The sequence below is a fragment of the Primulina huaijiensis genome, chromosome 16, assembly GCF_012295235.1.
Source record: "Primulina huaijiensis isolate GDHJ02 chromosome 16, ASM1229523v2, whole genome shotgun sequence".
Lineage (NCBI taxonomy): Eukaryota > Viridiplantae > Streptophyta > Magnoliopsida > Lamiales > Gesneriaceae > Primulina > Primulina huaijiensis.
This window is the reverse complement of record NC_133321.1, coordinates 15,618,259-15,643,518: the sequence shown is the minus strand read 5'-3', so window position 1 is coordinate 15,643,518 and position 25,260 is coordinate 15,618,259. Positions and strand designations below refer to the sequence as shown.

General features: G+C 34.5%; 3 protein-coding genes across 4 annotated transcripts; 1 reads left to right on the top strand and 2 right to left on the bottom strand.

Annotated features, from left to right (window-relative positions):
* Positions 1 to 221: 221 nt before the first annotated feature.
* LOC140962144 (lysine histidine transporter-like 8) lies at positions 222 to 4,094 on the bottom strand. Its single transcript, XM_073421018.1, has 5 exons — positions 3,465 to 4,094; positions 1,982 to 2,115; positions 1,416 to 1,843; positions 1,186 to 1,317; positions 222 to 920 (listed from the first exon to the last, which is right to left on the bottom strand). The coding sequence occupies exons 1-5, from the start codon at positions 3,845 to 3,847 to the stop codon at positions 432 to 434; spliced, it is 1,566 nt and encodes a 521-aa protein (XP_073277119.1). The 5' UTR covers positions 3,848 to 4,094; the 3' UTR covers positions 222 to 431.
* A 9,290-nt stretch (positions 4,095 to 13,384) lies between these two features.
* LOC140961407 (thylakoidal processing peptidase 1, chloroplastic-like) lies at positions 13,385 to 16,455 on the top strand. 2 transcript variants are annotated; one of them, XM_073419909.1, is made up of 7 exons: positions 13,385 to 14,413; positions 15,142 to 15,210; positions 15,293 to 15,361; positions 15,446 to 15,532; positions 15,635 to 15,702; positions 16,011 to 16,157; positions 16,239 to 16,455. In XM_073419909.1, the coding sequence occupies exons 1-6, from the start codon at positions 13,691 to 13,693 to the stop codon at positions 16,129 to 16,131; spliced, it is 1,137 nt and encodes a 378-aa protein (XP_073276010.1). In that variant the 5' UTR covers positions 13,385 to 13,690; the 3' UTR covers positions 16,132 to 16,157; positions 16,239 to 16,455. The 2 variants fall into 2 exon arrangements, with proteins under 2 accessions (XP_073276010.1, XP_073276009.1); XM_073419908.1 differs by having other exon boundaries at positions 16,011 to 16,455.
* An 874-nt stretch (positions 16,456 to 17,329) lies between these two features.
* Positions 17,330 to 19,485, bottom strand: LOC140962128 (protein NRT1/ PTR FAMILY 4.5-like). The gene is made up of 4 exons (XM_073420998.1): positions 19,270 to 19,485; positions 18,665 to 19,111; positions 18,415 to 18,536; positions 17,330 to 18,323 (listed from the first exon to the last, which is right to left on the bottom strand). Exons 1-4 carry the CDS (start codon positions 19,483 to 19,485, stop codon positions 17,441 to 17,443), a joined length of 1,668 nt encoding a protein of 555 aa, XP_073277099.1. The 3' UTR covers positions 17,330 to 17,440.
* Positions 19,486 to 25,260: the final 5,775 nt, after the last annotated feature.

The window sequence follows — 25,260 nt, the reverse complement described above, 5'->3', positions numbered from 1 at the left end:
ATATTAATAAGTCAATACATCTTTCATTTTATAAAAATAAGACACATTCCACTCATATATTATAAAAACTCAGACATATTCACATCTGATAAGAAGTTTCATGCATGATATTCAAAAGCATAATTGTATTTGCACTTAACATAATCACACAAAATCTTGAAATTCATGAGCTTTAAATCGATAATTTCATGTAGATTTACTTCAAAGAAATTAACATATAATTAACCACAATAAATAAACAATAATAATAACGAAAATCAATACCATACTTCCAATAATAAGTTTTTACAATTTTTTTCTCTAGAACCACATACAAGATGATGGTTATGTAACATCCACCATGATCAAAACCATGCAACTCAAAATAATTGTAGAATGCCCTGAACCTGAAATAACTGCGCCAGATCAAACCAGACAGTGTCATTTCATTCTTAGTTAGGAGGTTTAAAAAATTTAAGTTTCATTCCACTGTTCACCATGCTCCAAATGCCTCCAATGGAGAAAGCCAAGCTAAAAGCAATACCCAGCCAACCCAGTGTCCAGTTAAAATACCAACCGAAGCTGTATTTCATTGGTTTTTTAATAAGAACCCACATGAAGCACGGGTATGCGAACGTGACTGGAAGAGTCAGCCCTCCTAATAAGCCTGCAAGACTAGACAAGAATGGAAGTGCCACCCCGATGAATAAAGAGATGAACCCATAAAACACTCGGAAACCTGATCGGACCCAAACTGAGCAAGGCCGATTGGTCCGGCTCGTGTAGCCTGCTTCAAAGCTGTCGAATACTGGCATTGAGTATATCTGGAAGCTACTCAGGCAGCTAAACACGACAAGAAGAAATGTCATGGCAAGAAGTCCTCTTGAAATGTCGTGAACATGGAATGCAAATAGCGCGTTGAGAATCCCTCCGGAAGGCATCTGCAACGATCAGAAAATCATCGAGTATAGGTACAAAGCATCATTATAGATGTTAAGCTGCAGCAATTGCATTCGCTATATATGTAGTATGTGGTATCATCGTGTCGCTATCATCATTATATGGTTTAAAAGATTTCAATTGCAATGTCCCTGTCAACCATAACATTTGTACAATACTAGATACTTTCACCTAGAATTGAATCTTTTGTCCAATTTAATATTTTCAAAAGAACCATTTCCAAAACTGGCGAAGCACCATACTTACAAGGTTTCCATAAGCCCAATAACCTCCAATGGCAACAGGGAAGACACACATGGCAACAAAGACATAGGCGACCTTTGCTCCCCTCCACATTGGCACATGAGATGGCTTCTTGAAAGTCGATGGCATTGTTGCCTAAAAAAACATCATATAAACTTTCTTCAAAATATGAACTAATCTATTGTGCATTCAAGTAATCAAGGTCAGTACTTGTGTGAGGAGATTGGACAGACCTGAATCTCCAGGGCCAAATTGTGGCCTCTGAATGCAAATGCTATGATTCCAAGGGCATTCATGACGGAAAACAAAGAAGCTGTTGCAGTAGGCAATGCGAGTGGTTGATATGAAATGGTTGGTGGTCTAGTTTGGCTGACAGAGAGCACCCACACCATAGTCGAGTACGTGATGGCTGTGACAGCTCCTACAAGAGAAAGTCCTGCTATGGAGTTGAGATTTGGGAGTTGGGATAATACGATACAAAGGGTGGTGAAAACCAGGTACCACTCTACAGTTGTTAAAGGATTCGATGAACAAAGTGGACCACAAACAATCTGAAAGAATAATTTCATGGTCTCCCCTCCAACCAGAATTAGAGCTGTTGCAGTGCCAGCTGATAGGTAAACGGTGGGAAATAGAGCAAGCCAGACACCCAATCGTTCACCTAAAAACAAAACTCGTGTAAGAGCTTTTGCACGTAATAACATCTTGATAATGTTTAGGGTAAACATGTATTTTGTGACTTGTGTGATTAGAACTTTTTTGACTCTTTTTTTTCCCTGAAATACGCATCTGCACTTACCGAATGCTGCTTGTGCAAGTTCTACATATCTATTGTATCGTTTTCCAGGGACGGCTTCATGCAGCTGAACCAGAATCCACAATGTGTACAATTGCCAAAGATAGGCTATTATTAAGGAGATTATTCCCCAACTCCTGCATCGAAATATATTTAATGGTTTTTAAACCAAATATTCGGAAGATGGGGGTGCAGTCATTCACGTTGTCAACCACAAATCTTTGGCGACAAGTGAGGACTATTACCATGAAACTCATGTTTACCGAAACATAAAATTTTGGATGATATGATAACCACTACCACATCACTAAAATATAGTGAAAGACAGCCGAGACAAAACACCACATACGAGTCTCAACACCACAAAACAACTTGGTGTGGTTCATTGTCAAATGAAAAATTGCAATTCAGGGTGACTAAGGAATTATAACATAAACATGGGTCAGTAGAAGAGTTACATGTATGTTCAAAACAAATTATACATAAAATTTTATTTTATTTTTTTGTCGAGAATGAAGGTCCCACTTGGAATGCTATGGTTTTTTAGTCAAGAATCTCTGCACTAATAATACACAAGGGGTGTTGAAACAGTTCTGCGCACAAGGGGTTTCGGATTTGGTACACAAAGCTTATTTGAGGATCTTGAATCAATAATTTTATATGTAAAAAGGAAAAAAAAAAAGTCATAAACCTGAGCATTTGGAAAAAGAAACGGACACGCTGAAATTTTAAAAACAGAAATAATAATCCCAGATAATCAAGTATAAAGCAATTGCACTCTCTGGATTTCCATAAAATATCATAATTCTTGGACCCTCAGTTGAAGCGGCATTCATATTTGAAAAAGCAAAAAGTGAAAGCATTTGCAAAAGAATATCTGTGGTTTCGATCCAAATCATGTTCATGATAGCATTTGGAAAAAGGTAAGAAAAAATATAATCCCGGCTTAAAGTAGATCGCCAGGTGGAGCCACAAGTGTGCTGGAATGCCAACAAGAATACAAGATTAGAATTAATGAGGATTGAACAGACAACGCAAACTTTTATCAAATAAATAGTTTTCTGAGTTTATTTGTAACAGGGTTAATTAATCAGAAATTGCACCCAAAAAATGGGGTCGAGCATGCCAATCGAGTTAAAGAGAGGACGTTTTTCTGTATAATTATAATGCTATGCACTCCAGATGAACCAAAAAATCGATAGAATTGAATTAAATTAAGTACTGTCTGAAAGAGACCAACCACAATCAATTGGAAAGCGACCACAAAATGCTATCTTGAATGTATTCATGCATAGCCCAAAAAATGGGAGAGAGGTGGAAAGAAATGCAGCTAAAGTAAGTCCTTGCCAACCCTCTTTAATGCAACAACACAATGAAAATCTTCAGAACCGTTAAAAGAAATAAATTAAGATGTTTTTTGGTCATTTTCAAGAAACATAGTTAACAACAATTAAATAAAAAAAAAAGAAAAGAAAAAAGAACTCACCATCCAAGAAAAGAGAAAGCAACAGGCAAAACCAAGGCCTGGAACCCAACACCAGCATTGAGATTGTGAAAAGCAGCATAATGTGCGTTCCCATTCCGAGACTCGGTAATGGGAAGCCATGCATCTTGGGGATTAAGCTTCGTCAAATGCCCAACTTCCTCCAAATAGCACTTCATATTAACCAAGACCCTTTTCATCGGAGTGCCAATGGGACTCAAAAACCTCGGAGATATAAACGAAGTCGGCGTCCATGACTTGGTCGTGGCGCCAGCCGCCGCAGACCCCCTCGGCGATCTCTGCCCAGAGGGAGTGAGTATCTCCGGAGTGGAGGTTCGTGGAGTCGCGGGGATCGACAATAACTCAGTCTCCGGCCTCTCCTCCATGATTAGTGAAGTGGGTTCCGTTTCTTTTGCTTTTAAGCGTCAGTTGTTTTCGGAGCCAGAAGTTGCAGAGCAGAGTGAGTGTGCGTGTGGGACAGAAGCGAGTGGCAAGCCAGAAGAATAATAATTTATAGCGAGGAAGACTTACTTGCCTGTGCTGTGCGGTGACATGCAAAATTAATGTGTGAAATGGTGGAGGTGAAATAAGTGTGTGAGAGTTTGCAAAAATGTGATCTTCACCATTGGTGGCTCTGTTCTTGCACGAATCTCCATGGTCTTGCTTTTGTAGACCACTGCGTTGAATTTTTTGGTTGAATAGTTCCGGTGATTTAATCTATTTTACCTTTGGTAAAATTTAAATCCTCTGTAAAAATTAGTTCTTGTATATACTATGAAATGCATTGATTTAAGAAATAACATACAAACACGGCTAATATTGTGAGATGAGTTTATGAACATATTTAATTCATGAAAAATACAAAATTTTTACGTAAAAATATTATTTCTCATAATAAGTATGAATTGGATTGATTTGTTTAACGAATATAGACTTATGAAATCGTTTTCTTCGAATCTTGACCAAATTTAAAACAAAAATCATCCATAAAACCAAGCGAAATTATAACAAAACAAATAGCTCGAGTCAAAAGTGTGTGTTTTTTTTTTAAAAAAATATTTACTAAATATTGTATAATGTAATATTCCTAATATACATTTTTTTTACTATTTTCCCACGTATCAAAAAATTATTATAACTTAGTAATAAATTCATATGAATACAAATAATAAAAAATAAATTTATAATATGATAAAAATGAGAACCGGTTACAATAATATTTACCATTATTATTCAGTGACCATTACAACTATTATTTTTATTAATTTATATTGTTTAGAATGATTCTCATTTTTTTTATTTATCTGTGATTAATTATTCTTTTTTTATTATTATTTTTTCATTTAAACAAAATACTAAAAGAAATGAATGAAATAAAACAGTACGCAAGAGGCAAAATATTTATTTCAGAAAGGCTTATTCAACCTAATCATACCATATAATATATATAATTTTTTTAAAAAAAATGCAGAGTTAATTATTTTATCTCTATGCTTTTTTTCCTTTGAAATCTAGCAAACTCCCTTCTCGGAGGAGCACGAGTTTAGTCGAGTAGAATCAAGTTGTACCGCTTGATGTTATGATAAAAAACAAATCAGTTGGGTCATGCTTGTGCAACTGAATATGCGTTAGAAAGATGATTTCTTCCTCTAAGACACCAAAAAGAGCTCGTGGCACGATTAAGTCGTATCAGTCTTTATGGAATAAACTTCAGCATCTTGTGAACTTTCAATTGCTGTTTTATTCAATATTTATTCGACTATATTGAAAATAAACCACTAATCTTCGGTGGGAGGGCTTTATTCCTGCCTGCTTCCTTCATGGGATCCCCGAGAGTTAGGACCAATTTCAAGAAATGAAGCAAATTTTCGTCCTTTCCATTTCATGCTAGTTCTAGCTCCAGCATGAAAGTCGAATGTTATGCCCTAAGGGCAACTCCAACGCTGCATCAAAATGGTGTTTTTGGCGCAGCATTAATGCTCCAATAGGGCTGCGCTATTTCACCAAAATAGCGCAGCCCCTCTCACCCTGCGCCAAATTTGGCGCAGGGGTCATTTTTTTTAATTTTATTTTTTAATTTTTTTAAATGTGTATTTATTATAAATATTTGTATTAAAAATTGTAAATATTATAAAATAATAGTATAATATTTATTTTAATAATTAGATATTTAATCCTAAAAATTTTTAAAAATATAATTGTTGATTTTTAAAATATTTATTTATTTATGTTAATTATTAATATTTAAAAACTAATTTGATTTAATGATTTTTAATTAATATAATTTAATACAAATACAAAAAATTTCTATAACAATACAATTCATAACTAAAATGAAAAATATAATAGAAATACAAATGCAATTTGATACACATAATTCAAATACAAATACAATAAAAGAAAGAAAAATACATTTAGAAGATAAACTTAAATATTATTATTTAAATTTATTAATAATAAAACATTAGTCATAATTTAAATATATTAAATAAAATATAATAATTAATATATGTAAAGTAAATGGAAAATTCCGAGAATATTTTTTTTGGTGTAAGATTTGAAGTAAATGAGTTGGAGATGGATGTTGTATTTGGTGCAGAAATCGCACTATTTTAGTGTAAAATTTACATCAAAATAAATTTTGTGGTTGGAGATAGCCTAAGTGTCTTAATTGAATCTCTACCATCCCCTATACAAGTATTTTCTGACAATTTTAATTGGCGTAGTAGGTTCACATTTTGCTAAATGGGGAAGACCTACAATTATATTTATCAATTTAACATATATTAATAAAATATCAAAACTCGTGAACGATTTTTCGATTCGACTCGAAAAGTTTGCGAGCCGACACCCTAAGCCGATTGTCAAGTGTGTAGACTCAAGGGAAATTTTTAGATTTTGTCCAATTCCACTGATGAAACTTAGGTACTGTTTTGTTCGTGGTATGAGACAAATAATATGAATATAAGTAATATTTTTTAATAATAAAATATATAAAAATGATAGTTAATATACTATTTGATTTGATTGATTAATTTGATTAAATTTGAGATAATGCGATATTACCGTTTTGTCTTTTTGAAAATATTTATAATATTAGTTATTAAAATTAATATTGTAATTTCAATTCAATGATTTGATTGATGCGAGATAAATGATTGATTATTTGATTGATGCAAAATAAATTATTTGTAGATGGATAAATAATATGATGCATCAAACATGAGATTAAATTAGATAAAAATATGAATAAAAATATAAATAAATAATATAACGAATCAAACGATACCTCACTTAGACAAAAGATCACCGTACTGATTTTTTTCTTAAAACAAAATATATTTACTAATGAGTTATATGATATAAATATTTAATTCAAATTTATAGATCATGAAAGAATATCAAATACAAGTGGTCACTTCAATCAAGTACATGGGATTTGTCATATCATTATGTATGCGTTCTTACTTGGAACAAAAGCAAAACAATGCACCCGTTTCTCTTCACGCCATTGGGACACAGACATTAAATTTTCTTTATTAAAAGTTGCACGCCACAATGTCATGTGGTCTGGAAAATTTGAATTTTTTTCTTCCATATGTTTACCTTTTTATTTTATTTTTTAAAAAATAAATAAATAACAGTTTTAAAAAAAAATAAATAACAGCAATGTAATTTGATTTAGTGTTGAATAATTCGGGAGATATTTAATAGATCAGTTAATTTTTTTATTGTTGATGTATAAATATTGGTTCGTGTTTGACAAACGCATAAGCAAACTATTTTTGTCATGACGAAACCATCGTTAATAAGTGATATCATTAATTTTTATATTATATCGAGCGTTTTTTAACGACATGATTTATGTTATACCGAAGCGTTGCTCCCTAGACCAAATTTTACTTTCTAAATTCTCGTTAATTCTGTAAATTTCTATTAAAATGTGATGGACCGATCATATAATGGTATAGTTGTAATCATAGACTAACCCTTTGGTATATTTCAAAAAATATATGGTTTCTCTAGTTTGATCAGATCTCATTCATCAAAGAAAAAAGTAAGAATTTGATTAATAACTCCACACGAAATTTTAATTTGATTATGTTGGGCCGTCAATAAAGAATATCAGGCCCAGTTCGGGTGTGTGATTGGGCTTCGATTCCAACAGTTTTTCCTTGGAAATACTAAAAAAAATTAGTTATTAATTTTGGAAGATACAAAATAGCGGCTACGAACAAATCAACTTATACTCGAAATCATCGAATCAAATCTCAATTTGAACGTGTTCGATTGCTTCGAAACTTAAATATTTTTATCAATGTAATATAATTATATATCAAATAAATATATTTTAAACATTTCAAGTATTTATTTCGAGAAATACATAAGATACTATGTTAGTTCCAAAAGGAATATAAATTTTGTAAAAACAAATGACAATGCTGTTGAGAACTTTAATCTGTTTATAAGATTTGAGAATAAATATACAACAAACTGGGTATCAATGGCTCAAGTTTTATTGATAATGGTATTGGCTTATACAGCCATACAATTCAACGGAAATAACAACTCAACAAGAATAAAACAAAATGCTAACAGAAACATGGACCAAGTCAAAAACAAGTAAATGTCCCTACATAACAGGACTTTATTTAACAAAGATCAGTAAACTCTTTCATTTCCTCCCTTAAACTAAATGCTATTTAGCAATTAGATTATGCTCGAGATCTCGCAAACTCCAGCATCTTTCGAAGCTTCTGAAAGACTTCAAGCTTCAATGGTTTAGTCATTATGTCTGCCACTTGGTCTTAACTGCCACAATAAACTAATTCGATCTTACCATCTTTGGTAAGATTCCTCAAGAAATGAAATCTCACATCTATATGTTTACTGCGACCATGCATAACAGGATTTTTAGAAAGCTTGATAGTCGAACTATTGTCGCACATCACAGTAATGCAACCTTCCTCAGAGCATCCCATCTCTTTTAAAATTCTTTTCATCCAAACTCCTTGACAAGCACAGACTGCAGCCGCTACAAACTCAGCTTCTGTTGTAGATAAGGTCACGATTGGCTGCTTCTTTGAACACCACGAAACAGCACCTGAATTCATTAAGAAAACATATCCCGATGTGCTCTTCCTATCCTCCATATCTCCAGCATAGTCACTGTCAGTGAATGCCAACAACTCACCATCTCCTTCTTTCGTATAATGAATTCCATAGTTCACAGTCCCTTTTAGGTATCGGAGCACTCTTTTAGCTGCTTGTAGATGAATCTCTTTTGGTTTTGCCATATATCTACTTATGAGACAAGTGACAAACATTATGTCAGGTCTCGTGGTAGTGAGATACATCAAACTCCCAACTAGTTGTTTGTAGTAAGTTTCATCAACAGAGATTCCATCTTTATCTTTGCTTACTTTGAAACCTGGGACAATTGGACTCCCTACTGAATTACTTTCATTCATGCCAAATCTTTTCAGAATTTCCACTGCATATTTTCTTTGGCATATAGAAATACCACCAGATTTTTGCAACACCTCAATTCCAAGAAAGAATCTCATTTTTCCCAAATCAGTCATATCAAACTCTCTCAACATAGAGCTTTTAAATTCGGACATCATAATTTCATCATCACCAGTAAAAATTAAATCATCAACATAAACACTTACAATGATAAATTTTCCTTCCCTGTTCTTCTTTGTGAATAATGTCTGCTCGCTATCGCACCTTTGGAAACCTTCTTTGATAAAGTGTGCTTCAATTCGACTGAACCAAGCTCGTGGAGCTTGTTTTAATCCATACAAGGCTTTGTGTAGCTTGTAGACAAGATGTTCACTGCCTTTTTTTTCATATCCTCTTGGTTGTTCCACATAAACATCTTCACTAAGCTCACCATGGAGGAACGCGGACTTAACATCTAGTTGATAAATTTTCCAATCCTTGTGTGCGGCTAGAGCAATGATCATCCTTACTGTATCCATTCTTGCTACTGGTGCGAAAACTTCCGTGTAATCTACACCATATTGTTGAGAGTACCCTTTCGCAACCAGACGTGCCTTGTGTTTCTCAATCTTGCCATGTTCGTTGTACTTTGTTTTATAAACCCACTTCACACCAATTTTTTTTGCCCCAGCTGGTAGTTCAATAAGAGTCCATGTTTTGTTCCTCTCGATGGAACTGATTTCACTATCCATCGCCTTTCTCCAATCTGCACTTTTCATGGCTTCCTCAAAGTACAACGGATCTGTTGATACTACTTGCACCATATGAGCCTCATCCTCAGATAAACCTTCGCCACTGACATAATCGCTCATCCAACTAGGAGGTCTCCTCGCCCTCACGCCACCTTCATTAGAGCTATCTGTCTCACTTCTAACTTCTTCATCTGTTCCAACACTATCCTCAGTTTCACTTATTCCTTCATTTTCAGCCCACTCTAAGACTACATCAGTGTGTTTTCTATGACTCTCGTCCCAATCCCATTGTTTTCCTTCTTCAAAAATTACATCTTTACTCACAATAATTCTCTTAGCAACATGATCAAATAACCTGTAGCCTTTTGATTCCTCACTAACCCCCAACAGTACACAAGCGATGCTTCTATCATCAAGCTTTGTCCTCCCTGCCTTTGGAACATGGACATGTGCTATACAACCAAAAACTCGAAAGTGTGCTACTGATGGCTTCAGTCCACTCCAAGCTTCCTCTGAGGTAACATCTTTAACTGCCAAAGTTGGACACCTGTTTAGGACATAGATGGTCCAGTTTACTGCTTCTGGCCAAAAAGATTTGGGAAGGTTTTTGTCTGATAGCATCGATCGGACCATGTTCATGATGGTTCTATTCTTCCGTTCAGCAACACCGTTCTGCTGTGGTGTGTAGGCAGTGGTCAATTGCTTCTTTATTCCACTTTGTTTGCAGAAATCATTGAACTCGTTTGAATTAAATTCGCCTCCTCTATCAGTGCGTAAACATTTGATGAACATCTCTGTTTCTTTCTCAACCATAGTCTTGAAACATTGGAAAAGACTAAAAGCCTCTGATTTTTCTATCAAAAAATACACCCAAGCTTTTCTACTGTAATCATCAATGAATAGAAGAATGTACCTCTTACTGTTGTTAGATACGGGTGTGATCGGGCCGCAAATATCTGCATGAACGAGTTCTAGTTTCTGAGCTGCTCTCCAATGACTCTTATTTGAAATGGGATCACGATGTTGTTTCCCATTGATGCAATCAATACATATCTCAGTACTTGAAGTAGTGAGTTGAGGAATTCCATGGACCATGTTTTTATTCAGCAAGGTACGCAAACCTTTGTAGCTTAAATGCCCATACCTTTTATGCCAGAGATGAGTCAAGTTGTCAGCTTTTGTGTGAAAGCATCGATCAACTACCTTTGGAGAGGAAGTTTGTGATTGAGATTGTAAAATAAACATTCTATTGGTACTCATGTTAGTCTGAATAATCAAGCCCCTTTCTGGATGGAAAATCTTGCACATGCCATCTTTGATCAAAATAGACAAGCCTCTTTCCTGCAATTGCCCTATGCTCAAAAGATTATTTTTTAATTCAGGAATATAGTATACCTCTGTAACAACATGATTAACTACATTTAGTAGCAATTTCACACTTCATTTGCCCATTACATTCATCTTTGTGTTATTTCCGAGCTTCACCGAGTGCCGAAATTCTTCATTAATATCACTAAATATACCTCGGTTGCCACACATGTGATTAGAACAACCTGAATCAAGGAACCATGCATCTTCATTTCTGGTCTCAATCAACTCCTCATAAGCCATGAGAAGCATTTCATCTTCCTCGCCAACTTCTGCATAATGCACTTCTTTATTCTCATGACATTCATATTGAAAATGTCCAAGTTTATGGCATTTATAACATTCCACGGTGGCCTTGTTGAAACTGGATCTGCCTCCCCCTCTGCCTCTTCCTCGTCCTATATAGGTACTGCGACCACGACCTCTTCCTCCATCATATGTCACTTTCAAAGCCTGCTCCTCTCCATGATGCCTCTGAAATTTTTGTTCATGTACTATTAAGGAGCTTTGTAACTCATCAATAGTGAGAGCATCAATGTCTTTTGATTCTTCAATGGAACAAACAACATAGTTAAACTTCTCAGTTAAAGAGCGTAGAATTTTTCTACTACTTTAACATCTTCCATATCTTCTCCATAAATTCGCATCTTGTTTGCTACTGTCATAACCCTTGAGAAATACTCTGTCACTCCTTCACCAGTTCTCATCTCAAGAGTTTCAAACTCTCTGCGGAGAGCTTGAAGATGAGATCTCTTGACCCTTGCATTTCCTTCATATTTTTTTTCATGGCATCCCATATGTCTTTGGAAGTATCTTTTTTGAGAATGGTGTCAAGAACTGTGCAGTCAATGGCCTGAAAGAGATAATTCTTCACTTTCAGATCTTTGAGCTTCATTTCCTCATTCCTTTTGCGATGTGCTTCTGACTGTGATGCTTCATTTGCTGGTTCAACATAGCCAGACTCCACCAACTCCCAATATTCCTTGGAACGTAAAAAATTTTCCATTAACATGCTCCAATGATCATAGTGACCCTCAAAGCGAGGAATAGCTGGCTGAATGAAGTTGTCGGTAGTCATCTTCGTAGTCATCTTCTATGCTGCTGCTAGAATTTATTAGGACCAGTGCAAGCTCTGATACCAGATTGTTGAGAACTTTAATCTGTTTATAAGATTTGAGAATAAATATACAACAAACTGGGTATCAATGGCTCAAGTTTTATTGATAATGGTATTGGCTTATACAGCCATACAATTCAACGGAAATAACAACTCAACAAGAATAAAGCAAAATGCTAACAGAAACATAGACCAAGTCAAAAACAAGTAAATGTCCCTACATAACATGACTTTATTTAACAAAGATCAGTAAACTCTTTCAAATGCAATACAATTTGATTTAAATGGATAATTTTTTTTTTAAAAAAATAATAGAAATTCGATAATTTCATAGAACGTGGGTTAGTGGCACTTGATTGTTTCAATGAAATTATTAAAAATAATAATTAATTATAAATAAATAAATAAATAAAGAGAGAGTCAAAGTTCCCAATCGAAGCAAGCATAATAGAATAAATAAAATGGTTGTAACCAGAGTTGGTTAGTAAGGAGTCGTTGCAAGTATAGTTACATTTGAAAGAATGTCGATGTATCTTATTTGAAGAAAATTTCGATGGATGAATTTCAAATGAAATATTTTTTTTATTATATTTGAAATCCATCATAATTTTTATTGAATATCTGTAGCTCGACATGTAACGGTTTTAAAATTAACTTCAATTTTATCAATCTAAATAAATCAAAAAAATCCGAATATCAAATACAACTTTAAAAAAAAATTGGAAAGCTAGAGTATTTTAGCAATAACTTAAAAACATTGAACGGGGACTAGTAAATTATGAATCCACTTGCGCTGGTCAGCTTATCGGCCAAGCTTCGTTGAATTTACTGATGATGCATGCACATGCGTCACACTACCTGCGATCCCTCTACGTGTAAAATTATTCTACAGCCAAACATTTAATCCGACGGTTTCGAAAGATTTATATACATATATTTTTTCATTTTGTCCAAATAGGTTTGCACAAAAATGACATGTGAACTTCCCTTTTAAGCCATCAGATCGAGGGGTTTGGATCATCCACGTTGGTTGAAAATACAATATCTGATGATGTGAATTTTTATACAAAATAATCAGTTAATCATCTAATGGATCTCATACAATATCATGTAAAATGAAAAAATTGTAAAAAAAAAAAAAACAAGATGCTCAGTCAATCATCTCGGATAAAAAGTACCAAACACCACGTGCTTTTTCAGTCACATCCCAGATCGAGTGTTGGTATATAATTCCATTACGTGTTAACCTGGTCGAAACTTCGCACCCAAAATTTCATTTCCATCCATTCCCCCCTAATCCGAAGGAGCGCCGCCGCGATCAGGGTTTGCTTTCCGTAATTTGCCCTTTCTCGCGGCTGTCGCTTCGGATTTACCTGCTGATCTAAACCCACCTTTCAATTCTCCCCTTCTTCCTTCGATTCATCACTGATCTCCTTCGTCACGATGTCTTTGTTTGCCTTGTAGAGCTCTTGCTCATCACACAGCCGGTCGCAGACCCCGAAATTTTCCTCTACTTCTTACTTAGCGTATTACAATTTGTACTTATGGCTCTACGATTTACCGTGACCTACTCAGGCTACATCGCCTCGAGTATGGTCACCTCCGCCTCCTCCAAATGTGCTGGTTCTCGATTCCTTCACGAATATGCGAGTCGATCCAGAATCTTCTACCAGCCGCCGTGGCAGAAGCCCGACTCTGATTTCCGCCGCTCCAGTTCGAGTTCTAGCCCTATCAATCCGATGGCTTCAATGTTCTCGACGCTGACTGGGGAAATTCTTGGTGGAAAATCTCAATCGCCGTTGATTTCTGGGATCATTTCTTTGATGAAGCAGTCAACGGGGGCTTCATACAACGTGAGTGAGTTGGGGATTTCGCCTCTTAAAGCTTCGTCAGTCATTCCGTTCTTTCAGGGTTCGAAATGGCTGCCCTGTAATGAGCTCTCGAGCACAGAGGTTGATAAAGGAGGAACCCTCTGTAGGGGCGACGACGGCAACAGCAAATTAAGTAGATGTTCGGAGGCCTTGTTCATGGCCAAGGATCGTAGTTCTTGTGGCGTGAAGGTTTCTTCTCAAAGATCGGGAAGTTGTAGCAATAGTTGGCTGTTGAAATTGATGAATCTTTGCTTCAGCTCTGAAGATGCTAAGGCGGCTTTTACGGCTTTCAGTGTTAGCATTTTGTTTAAATCGTGTTTGGCGGAGCCTAGGTCGATTCCCTCGGCGTCTATGTACCCAACCCTTGATGTGGGTGACCGGATTTTAGCTGAAAAGGTATATCTTAAGCTAGGCGCATCTTATCAAGAATTAATATATCATTTTTGTGAGTCGTTTTATTGGTTGGGTTATGTTTTATGTTCATTGTTCAAGCATATGTTTTATCTTTTGTTTGTGCGTGGGGTCGCGGTCATCCGTGCTTGAGATGTGTATTTTGAACGTTTAATGTATAAATTAATTGGTTATTTGCAAGGAATCAGAAAACTTCTTTGTTCCACTAAACTGAGGGATATGGTATCTTTAGTATTTGCAGAGGACTGGACTGTGGTCCTCTTGATTCACTCGGAATACAGAATTAATTTGTATGGTTGGTGTTCTTTTTTATGATATTGGATTACCAACAAGTTGCTTAGACTGATCACTGATGGACTATCTTTATATGGTTTTGACGTATTGTCTTTGAAAAAACCTTTTCTTGATGTTTCGAGATGCTACTAAAACGATCCATTATGATTGTATCTGTGTCTAATATGTTTCTGAACTCGATATGCAAGATAGTTAAGCAGTTACTTCATTTTAACTCAAAATCATGCTAGGAGTTCGGATTAATTGGTCCATAATCATTTCTACTGATGGTTATTTGCTTGTCATAAAGGATATGTGGATGTTCTATATATTATAATTTGTAGACCATTTTATGTTGTTTTGTTGAGCTTCATGGCATTAATATCATGTTGTGTATGAACTAAATGTTTTGGTTCTTGTTCTTTTGGTCTCCCTTGCAGGTTTCTTATATTTTCAAGGATCCCGAAGTGTCAGATATTGTTATTTTCAAGGCTCCATCGATACTTCAGGTGTCTCTTGGTTTTGTAAATAGCCTCATTGGCTCAATGTAACCTTGTCATATGTGACATAGTATGTGTGTTAACTTTGCAGGAATTTGGTTTTAGTTCATCAGATGTGTTCATTAAAAGAGTCGTAGCGAAAGCTGGTGACTCTGTAGAAGTAAGTGTTGTCTATTAGTTGTTTAATCAAAGTTATTTTTGCCTTCTCTTTGCTATCAAGTAGTCTAATTTATACCTCCCATAGATTCGTGGTGGAAAATTGTTGATCAATGATATTACCCAAGACGAGGATTTCATCTCAGAGCCACTTGATTATGAAATGGATCCAGTTGTAATGGCCTGCACTTGTTGGTTTATCTTGGTTCTTTTGATCATGGTCATTTATCTACTGTTATTGGGAGAAAGCTTATTGTTTTTCATCTATTCTATGTAGATTGTACCTGAAGGCTGCGTGTTCGTGTTGGGGGACAACCGTAATAATAGCTTCGACTCTCATAACTGGTAATCACTTAACTTTTGTGAAATTAATTTTGGCGACATTTGACTCAATGTTCTGTAGATTCTGAAATGTATTATCTACCTCCCATTACTCTATTTTTTCCCACATTCTTCTCAAAGTGTCTCTCTATTTTATTGTTGTGTCCAGTGTGCAGTGTTAGATCGTGTTCCTTCTCTATTACAATTAGTTTCATAAAAATTCATGGAGAACGATATAAATTAAATTAAATATATGTATTTTCAACTACTGGCTCAATTTTTATAACCTCTCCAAGGGAGTAAAGATTGAGTCTCATTTTCTCTCTTTCCAGGGGTCCTCTGCCAATCGAAAACATAGTTGGTAGATCCGTATTCCGGTACTGGCCTCCTTCAAAAGTATCGGCCACACTGTACGATGTGTCCCAGCAGAGAAGTGCAGTTGCGTTTTCGTGATGCTAAGCCTCCTTGCCTCCACTGAGGTTGTTTCAGATAAATTATTTTATTGAATATTTTTACTTTGGAACCCCTCCAAGCTTATTTGGTTGTGCATCTACTTGCAGCCATATGGACTTGTGGGGTTGGTGTGCCGTGTTCGTACTTGTTTAACCTTCTACTCGAATGTACTAAATTGCTTATTGGTGATGGATATCTCATCTATCACCATCTCATGACCAACGGGTAGCCTTATTGTGGCTGGCTGGTTCTGAATTGTGTACAACAATGTTCCATTTTCAGTATGAGAATTTGAATTTTAAGGATTCAGGAGAACTTCGTCTCTTGCTATGACTCTTTTCTGAGTGTTTCACTTATTTTCTTCAAGATCTTCAATGGGTCCAGACCACGATATCTTTATCTATGCATTAAGTGGAGGGGTCATTTAGTGGTTATTACGTTTTAAGATGCTGAATATGAATGCTAAAAATAACCAGGGTTCCTATCTTTATATGTGATTCGAATGTTATCAAACAAGCCACAGCCTCTCGCCTAATGGCACACTGACACCCAGAGTCCGCTCATGGTCTTGTAATTTTTGTCCAAGAATCAAATTTGATCCTTTAATTTCACGTATGCATTATAATATTCCCTCAAATTTTCTGAATTAATATAATGTTGACAAGAACGATTAAAATTTGTAATTGACTGATAGTTTAGTGAAAATTATACTGAAACTTATTCAAAGGATTCACAATTTTAAATAAAATTTGATACTAATTTTTGCTATTGCTGCTCTGTTGGTTTTTTACATCCAGCCCGGTTGTTACCTAAGACATCAAGATTATGTCAAGCATTGTTAACGTTCTGCTAATAGATCAACGTATTTCCTAGCCCGTGAAACTTTTGCGGGAATCTGTTGATTTTAGTGGAACAATTTGTTTTTAATGTTGTAAATATGATATGGTTTAAGGTTAGTGAAATCCTTTTTATATATAAAAAAACCGATTAATTTTAGTTATTTATAAAACACAAAAATATGTCATCACAAAAATTTCTATCAGATCATATCATATGTAAATTTTGTCTGATAGATTCTGAGCTCGATTTAGTTTATGAATTTTTTCTTTATGTTAAAAATATTATTTTTTAGCCACACCGTTTCACGAATTCGTCTTCAATGTAAAAACTACTACCAAGTGTTGGGTTGAATCAGAACCAAAAGAGAAAATATTAAACAAATAATAGAATATAACTAACGTCACCATGCTAAAATCGACATTTGAACATTTTATTAATATATATATGTTTGGTCAATTGAAAAACAATTTCATGGTGTAGCATCTTTCCCAACGCTAACATTGATACTCTCCTCAATATGATCCCAACAACTCTTCTCCTCTTGCACCATCTTGTACTTGTACCAACGAGCACACACCAAGTACATCCCAAAATTCAACACACTCACCCCAGCAAGCAGCCAGTAGAAATACTCCAACCTATCCCTATTCAAGTTGTTGCTCCCCAGCCACCCTTTGCTCACCTTATTCACCACACTCACCACCACTGTGCTCGTAAAATACCCGAATGCCAGTGAGCACCACGAGATAGCCGTACCCAAGGACTTCATCCCCGACGAGCTTTCGGCATAGAAGAAGTCCAGCATTCCCGCCAACGTGAACATGTCCGCCATTCCGAATATAGCATACTGTATTCCTAGCCAGAATACGCTTATCGGTAAAGGGCCGGGGGAGTCCACCATGCCATGCTCGATGGCTACGTTCTTCCTGCGTGTTTCTATTACTCCACTCACTGCCATTGATATGGCTGAAAGCACGAGCCCAACACCGACCCTTTGGAGCTGCGTGATTCCCGTAGGGATACCCGTGAGCTTTCGTGCTATGGGGATGAATACCTTGTCGTAAATGGGGAGAAGAATGAACATGAAAAGGAGCGGGATTACTGGGACTGAGGGTCCTGGAACTTCGAAATTTCCGATTTTTCGATTCATTGTGGTGCTTTGTTGAATGGAGAATGTCTGTAGTTGAGCTAAACAGGTGTTCATGAAGACCGTGCTGAGGATTATCGGTAGCATTCGGACAAGGATTTTTGTTTCTTCAATTTGGGTGACGGTACAGAGTTTCCAAGACCCTGAAACAGCCGATAGTACTGGTCCATCTTCTGCTGTTATAATTGCTGCATGATCTAAACATCTGTAAACATTTGGTTTATTTTGTTAGAGATAGATCAAAGGTAGATTCAATTTCAAGATTTTGAATTTGTGTTAGCAGAAACACGACTGACTTGAATTGATCAGTTCTTTGAAGAATCTGATTCTGTGCAGCTTCTTTATCATGAACTTCATGCAATTCTCCAGCCATATCCGGCAAAGGAAGTCTCCATTTTCTAATGGCTGCTACAAATACCTGCACAGCACATTAATGAAAATATTCAGCCATCGTATCTGAAGATTAAGAAACCAGCAAATTTCACGTATAATGCCGTTAAAAATGTAATGTTCACATCCAAAATATATCAAGTTGCCGGCGTATACCTGTATAGTTCGAACTAAAGGGCTTCCTTTCGGCAGGTAATTTCGATACGTAGATAGCCCCATGCTAAGAAACAGAAGTCCCATGGCCACAGCTACAGCACAAACACCAAAAGCCCAATCCCATCCTAGATTTGAACTGATCCACACCACAAACGTGACACCAAGCATTGCTCCGAAAGTGAGGGAAAACATGTACCAGTTGAAGAAGCTCGAAAGGGAAGTAGCCTCCCTCGAGTCTTGTCCATCGAATTGATCTGCTCCAAGGGAAGGCAAAGCTGCTTTGATCCCACCAGTCCCGAGTGCTACAAGATAAAGACCGGTGAATAGAATAGCCTCTTGACTTCTCGTCGGGGATTCACAATGACTTGTTGCACTCGGGGCTACATCTTTGCAGGGAAAAGGTCTCAGCTGCTTGAAATGTGCTTGTACTGCTAGAAGAACAAAACCCTGAAAAATTGCCACAATATATTTTCCGAGTGTTATATTTATTTGAAAAAAGTGACTTTCACCTCCTTTACTTTTATTTCCTTAGATCTAACTTTCTGAAAATCTTAGAGCTAGTAATATGCAGGAAATGCATGACTAAGAGCTCGATTTTTACATACCATGATTTCTAAGCAACCAAAGATGAGACACGTCTTGAACCTTGACAAGTAAGTATCTGAGATAAATCCTCCAAACAATGGAAGCAAAAATGCAGTCCCCATGAAATTAGTGAGTGAAGTTGCTGATTTTGTCAAGCTGAAGTTCATGTACCCATAAAAATACGTGAATATGCTAACACCATTTGAAATGAATGCCATTGTTTCCAATGCTCCCATTGCTGCATAAAATCAACACACCCAAACCACATTTGTCAAAATCAAAATAAATAATAACATACACATCTAAGACTGTTAGACTTAGAAATTCAGTCGAGTAAGCCGACAGTGGCTCGTGGCATGGTCTTTTGGACATATCAGTCAATAAACACATCAGTAGTGATCTGGCTAAAGCTCCCAAGTTAAGAATTAGTATACGCTTTCTTGTCGAGTCAATGCGACATTATAACATAAAATGAGTACGGAAAATGACAGATATTTTAGAAACGGTATAGAATGGCTGGTATGAATATTGTTTTTGTGTAAAAGTGGATTATTATCATATATCATTATATTACTTTCTTTTTATTTAACTTAAAATGTATCGAATGGTTGTGATGGTTCCATGGCATCACAGCGGCATGTAGTGCCATCCCCAAACACCGTAACAGAGTTTCAACTTGTGGCTAATGCGATCCATGGAGGCAGGCAACCTAGTGTATTTTGAGAAGATATAAGATTTACATGCATTTCGGAAAATTAGATGTAAAGGTTTGAATTAATTTTTTTATTTGAAAGCCAACTGTTGTGATGTTGGCTCGTAAACTCATGATATATATCGTATAAACTATTTGCTAAATTGAAGCACGGGCATAGTGCTGTTTGACTATACCGAAAACAAATACGGTAGCTCTAGTTCCACCCTTGCTTGGCTGCTGCTTAGGCTGAATCTTGACATTTTTATCGAAAATTCCCTGGAAAAATCGACAGATTAAATTTCAAGGAAAATAAACAATGATAGTAAATTAACTTGAAACGTGATGGCTTTTCCATATAACTGCGCCGTGCTTACCATTTTCAGGGTTTTCTACTTCTGCAATCTTCAATAATTGGCAGATTAATGAAGATTGTGACATAACTTGGAGTGCTTATATAGAGTTCATGTCAATGTTAGAGCCTTAGAGAAACTGACAACCAATGAACATAGAGGAATCTAATCGACCATGAGAGAATAATCATATATAGTCAACGAGAGGGTGAAAGGTTCTTTTTAATTTGTTGGGTTGGATAAAGTAATTANTATATGATGAGGTAAGAATTCAGACAAAAGTTTTCTCAGGGGGCTTGATATTGTTTGATTGTGAAATGGTTCCCGATGCTTAAAGATGCCAATAGAATGGCAACTCGTGCAAATCACGCGTGGTTGTTTAATCAGTAAAACACCATGTACGTATGCATACTCTTGGATGATTAAAAAATTAATAATTTTTCGAAAGCAATATGTTAGAGTATCGTTTTCTCGCACCTAAAGAGCAGCGAAAGTTTAAATTTTTTTTTTTTTACGTTCAAAACGTTCATTTGGCATCATATGATTTAAATAATTCATAGTGTGTTTTAGAATAGTTTACCTTTATGTATATAACGTCGGCTCCAACTATTTCAGATTTTAAGTGAAGATAACTCTTATTGTAAATCTTATTGTAAATCCCTACGAACAGATATTTCTTCTTCTTCAATCGTCTAATCAAGTCCACGACCAAAAACTGGATTCCTCGTATAGATCGCATTAGAGATCTACAAGAAATTTACGCCAAGAATTGATAGCGGGATTTCAGAATTCTTATTGTAAACTCATTATAATCTAGATCGACAATCAATCAGCATCGATGTATCGAGTCTACAAATCTCGTTCATATAATGAAAAATGAACTCATTTTGGCAGCTGTCAGTTTTTTGGACTCCTTAATTAAAAGAGACTGTTATACTCTTTTAACTTAATTAGTAGTTAAGCTAAATTCCACAACTTACACTACATGAAATCAACTTATAATTTCCTTTATAAACAATTTTTTTGATTTCCATCAAGATACAGTCGTCAAATTCAACTCCTTGAATTCGACTATCTCAACAGGAATACAGAATTCAATACTTGTGTAACCCTCAGTGATTTAGGGATACAACTAGCAGTGTGCTAACAACTTCATATGATTCAGAACAACATTTGTTCATATTCAGGTTTACCCTAATCAACATCATTCTTTTCATCAATCATTTGATTAAGAACATCAGAACCCAAGTCTAATTACACCATTTGGATCATCGTAAGAGTGTCTAATAGCATCACCCCATTGATTATTCTCTAGGTATCAATGAGAGTGTCTGCAAGAACCTTAAGTTATAATTAATGTACAATACGACCCCTTCAAGTCATATACAACGATGTGATGTATTTTGAGTAATAATAGTAATATCTTTTCCAAGATGCACCCGTCTTACGCTGGCTAGAGATTACTTGCATTATTAACTAATCAGATCACATAGTATATCTTGATCTGTAGGTGAGAGGTGAATCACCGACTACAGTGCATTGACTCCTATGTATTTCGAAACTACACCCAACCTCTCCACCAGATAACCCTTAATGGAGTCGGTAAACGGATCAAAGTGCATGCTAGTACGTAGATCCTCCACATTGTCCAAGGTCAAAAGAATAATGGTGTAAAACCATAACCGCAGACTATTCCATTCCATAAGTGATAACTATTTGGAAAGTCTAATAGTGGGTTGTTTAGTGCATAATTAATCAAATGATCATTCATTTGTATAAATGAACACCTCTATGTCCTTACCAATAAAACACGATGTTTACTTTAGTCTCAAGTTTGAGCAACCTTTATCCTTATTTTAGGTTGTTGAATCGACTTGGAAGCAATTTAGAATATACAATATGCTTCTTAATGAGTTCCACGGTCTTGCGTAGAGAGACACACCTCATGATACCTATTGTATATTTAAGAAATTTATCTATGTAGATTGCATGTGTATACAGATAAAGTAAATGTCATAATTTTATAAAATTATAAAATATTATTAAAATAAATATTAGTTTTACATAAGAATCACTAAAGCCCAAATCACAAGTTGGCTCGTCAGACACCTACTATAACACAATAATCAACTTCAATATCTTGTCTGATCGTTTAATATATAACTTGATAAACGAAAAATCAAGTTGTTAATTGGAAATCTATCGAGAAGTTTTTAGTCTTAAAACCTAATTTTGATGATTAAAAAGACGAAAACTTAAAACAAGATAACTTAACGGTAAATTTCAAAAAAATGCCTCTGCCAATGTTTCAATTAAAATTCAATACCTAGCCATTATTTTTTAGAAATCAGTACCTGACAAATCTACACATTTAGTTTTAACTACCCATAAAGCAAACTTTACATTTTTACCCTTTATTATTAAAATAAATATATTATTTTATCCACAAAAATTATATCATTTTTCTCCATTTAAAATATAATTTTAACAAAATATTGTTTCTCAATTATCATGAAATAAAAGTAAATACTTATTTTGACATACAAAGTACATATTATGAGGTTTCAGATATTTGATTTCGCTTTTTGAATACTCCAAATATATAAGAAAATATTATATTTTCGAGCATTCACCATAAATTCAGTAATTGTTGGTCCTTTCATGAAAAATGCATTAGGATGACTTATTCATGTCATTTTATTTTTTTTAAAAAAAACATAGGCCATCACTCAACATGAAATAAGATTAAGTATTTATTTTGACCAACAAAATACCTATTTTGGAGTTCTAAATGCTTGATTTTACTCTTTGAATACTCCAAATGTGTCAGAAAATACTGGATCTTCGAGCTATCACAATAAATTCAATAATTATTGGTATTTTCATTGAAAATACATTAAGATGACTTATTCATGTCATCTAATTTTTGAAAAAATACAGTTTCTCACTCATTGTTGAATTAGAAAAATTACTTATTTTGATCAATAAAATACCTATTTTCGGTTCCAAATATTTGATTTGGCTATTTGAATACTTCAAATGGGTAAGAAAATAATTAAGTTTCAAGTAATATTAAGTGACTTTTGATTGCGTCATTTGTGAAGTTAAAATGTGATACTTAAATTGGTACACAAAGTATCTAATTAGAGTATATAATACATGATTTTACCCCGTAAATACTCATATCCAATTATTTGAGGATGCCAAAATATAATTTGAAGTTAATATTAAGTGAAATCGATGATGATATTCGTGAAGAAAAAATGTGATACTTAAATTAATACAAATAATACATAATTCGAGTTCACAAACACTTGATTTTACCTTTTAAATACTCAAATTCGATTGAGTATGTCAAAATATATAATTTGAAGATAATATTGAATATTTGTTGATGATGAGATTTGTGAATAAAAAACGTGCGACCTAAATTGGAACAAATAGTACCTAATTTGATTTCACATATACTTGATTTTACCCTTTAAGACTCGATTTTGATTATTTTGGGATATAAAAAATATAGTTTCAAGTAATATTGAGTGACTTTTTATGCGTCATTTGTGAAGTCAAAATATGATACCTAAATTAGTACAAAAAATATCTAATTCGAGTATATCAATACTTTATTTTACTCCCTAAATGACAAGTATTTTAATTTGAGTTTGCAAATACTTGATTTCGTAAATGAGATACTCACTATATGTATTAAAATACTAGATATTCGAATAGGCAACGTAAGTTCACCAAGTATTGATATTTCCATGAAATAAGCATTTGGATGACATATTCATATCATTTAATATTTTTTCTGTAAAAGAAAAAAAAATTCCCAACTAAGCATAAAAATTTTAAAGTATTTGTTTTTATTTGAGAAGTACCTAATTTGATATTGCAAATATTTAATTTGGTACATGAGATACTCATAATATGTAATAGAATACTGGATATTCGAATATGTAACGTAAGCTCACAAGTGTTTATATTTCCTTGAAAGATGCATTTGGATGACATATTAATCTTATTTAATATTTTTTTTGTAAAAAAAAAATAAATTATCAACTAAGTATTGAAATTTTAAAATACTTATTTTTACGTGAGAAGTATCTATTGTGATACCTAAATTAATACAAATACTTGATTTTACCATTTAAAACTCAAATTCGATTATTTGATGGTGTCAAAATATATAATTTGAAGTCAATATTGAGTTGCCTTTGATGATGAGATCCGTGAAATGGAAATGTGATACCTAAATTGTTACAAGTATTATATAATTAGATTCCACTGATAATTGATTTTACCCTTTGAAAACTCAAATTTGATAATAAGTATAATGAAAGAATATTGATGCATATAATGAATGATTACCATGATGAATAATGAACTATGTTTATTTATTTAAATGATATGAATAAGTATCTTAATGAATTTTCCATGGAAAGATTGCATATTTCAATATCCAGTATTTGAATGCATATTATGAGTATCTCATTTATGAAATCAAGTATTTGCAAACTCAAATTAGGTACTTCTCAAGTAAAACTAAGTACTTTAAAATTTTCATGCTTATTTGAGAATTTTTTACCAAAAAAATATTAAATAAGATGAATATGTAATCCATGCTTAGTGATCGAGCAAAACTTTCATTGTCTAAGGACTGTATTTCTCAATTATTATTCTTAGTTATTGAATCTTTAGCAGCGAAACTTCAGATTATTGTTTACTACTACGATTATTAAATAAAAACTCAATGAAATGGTTGAAGGATTAAATGATGAAATAAATAAGCTAGAATGATTGATTAAAGTTCAATGAGAAATGAATTTGTTGGGAATCTCTGTTCACCTACCCCTCGCTAATCTACTTAATTAATTCGACAATTATCTATGCTTTCGACGAGATTTCATATCCAATTGAACATGCCCTCTCAAGCTATGCCAAACTAATTCAACTTAGTGAAGTAATTA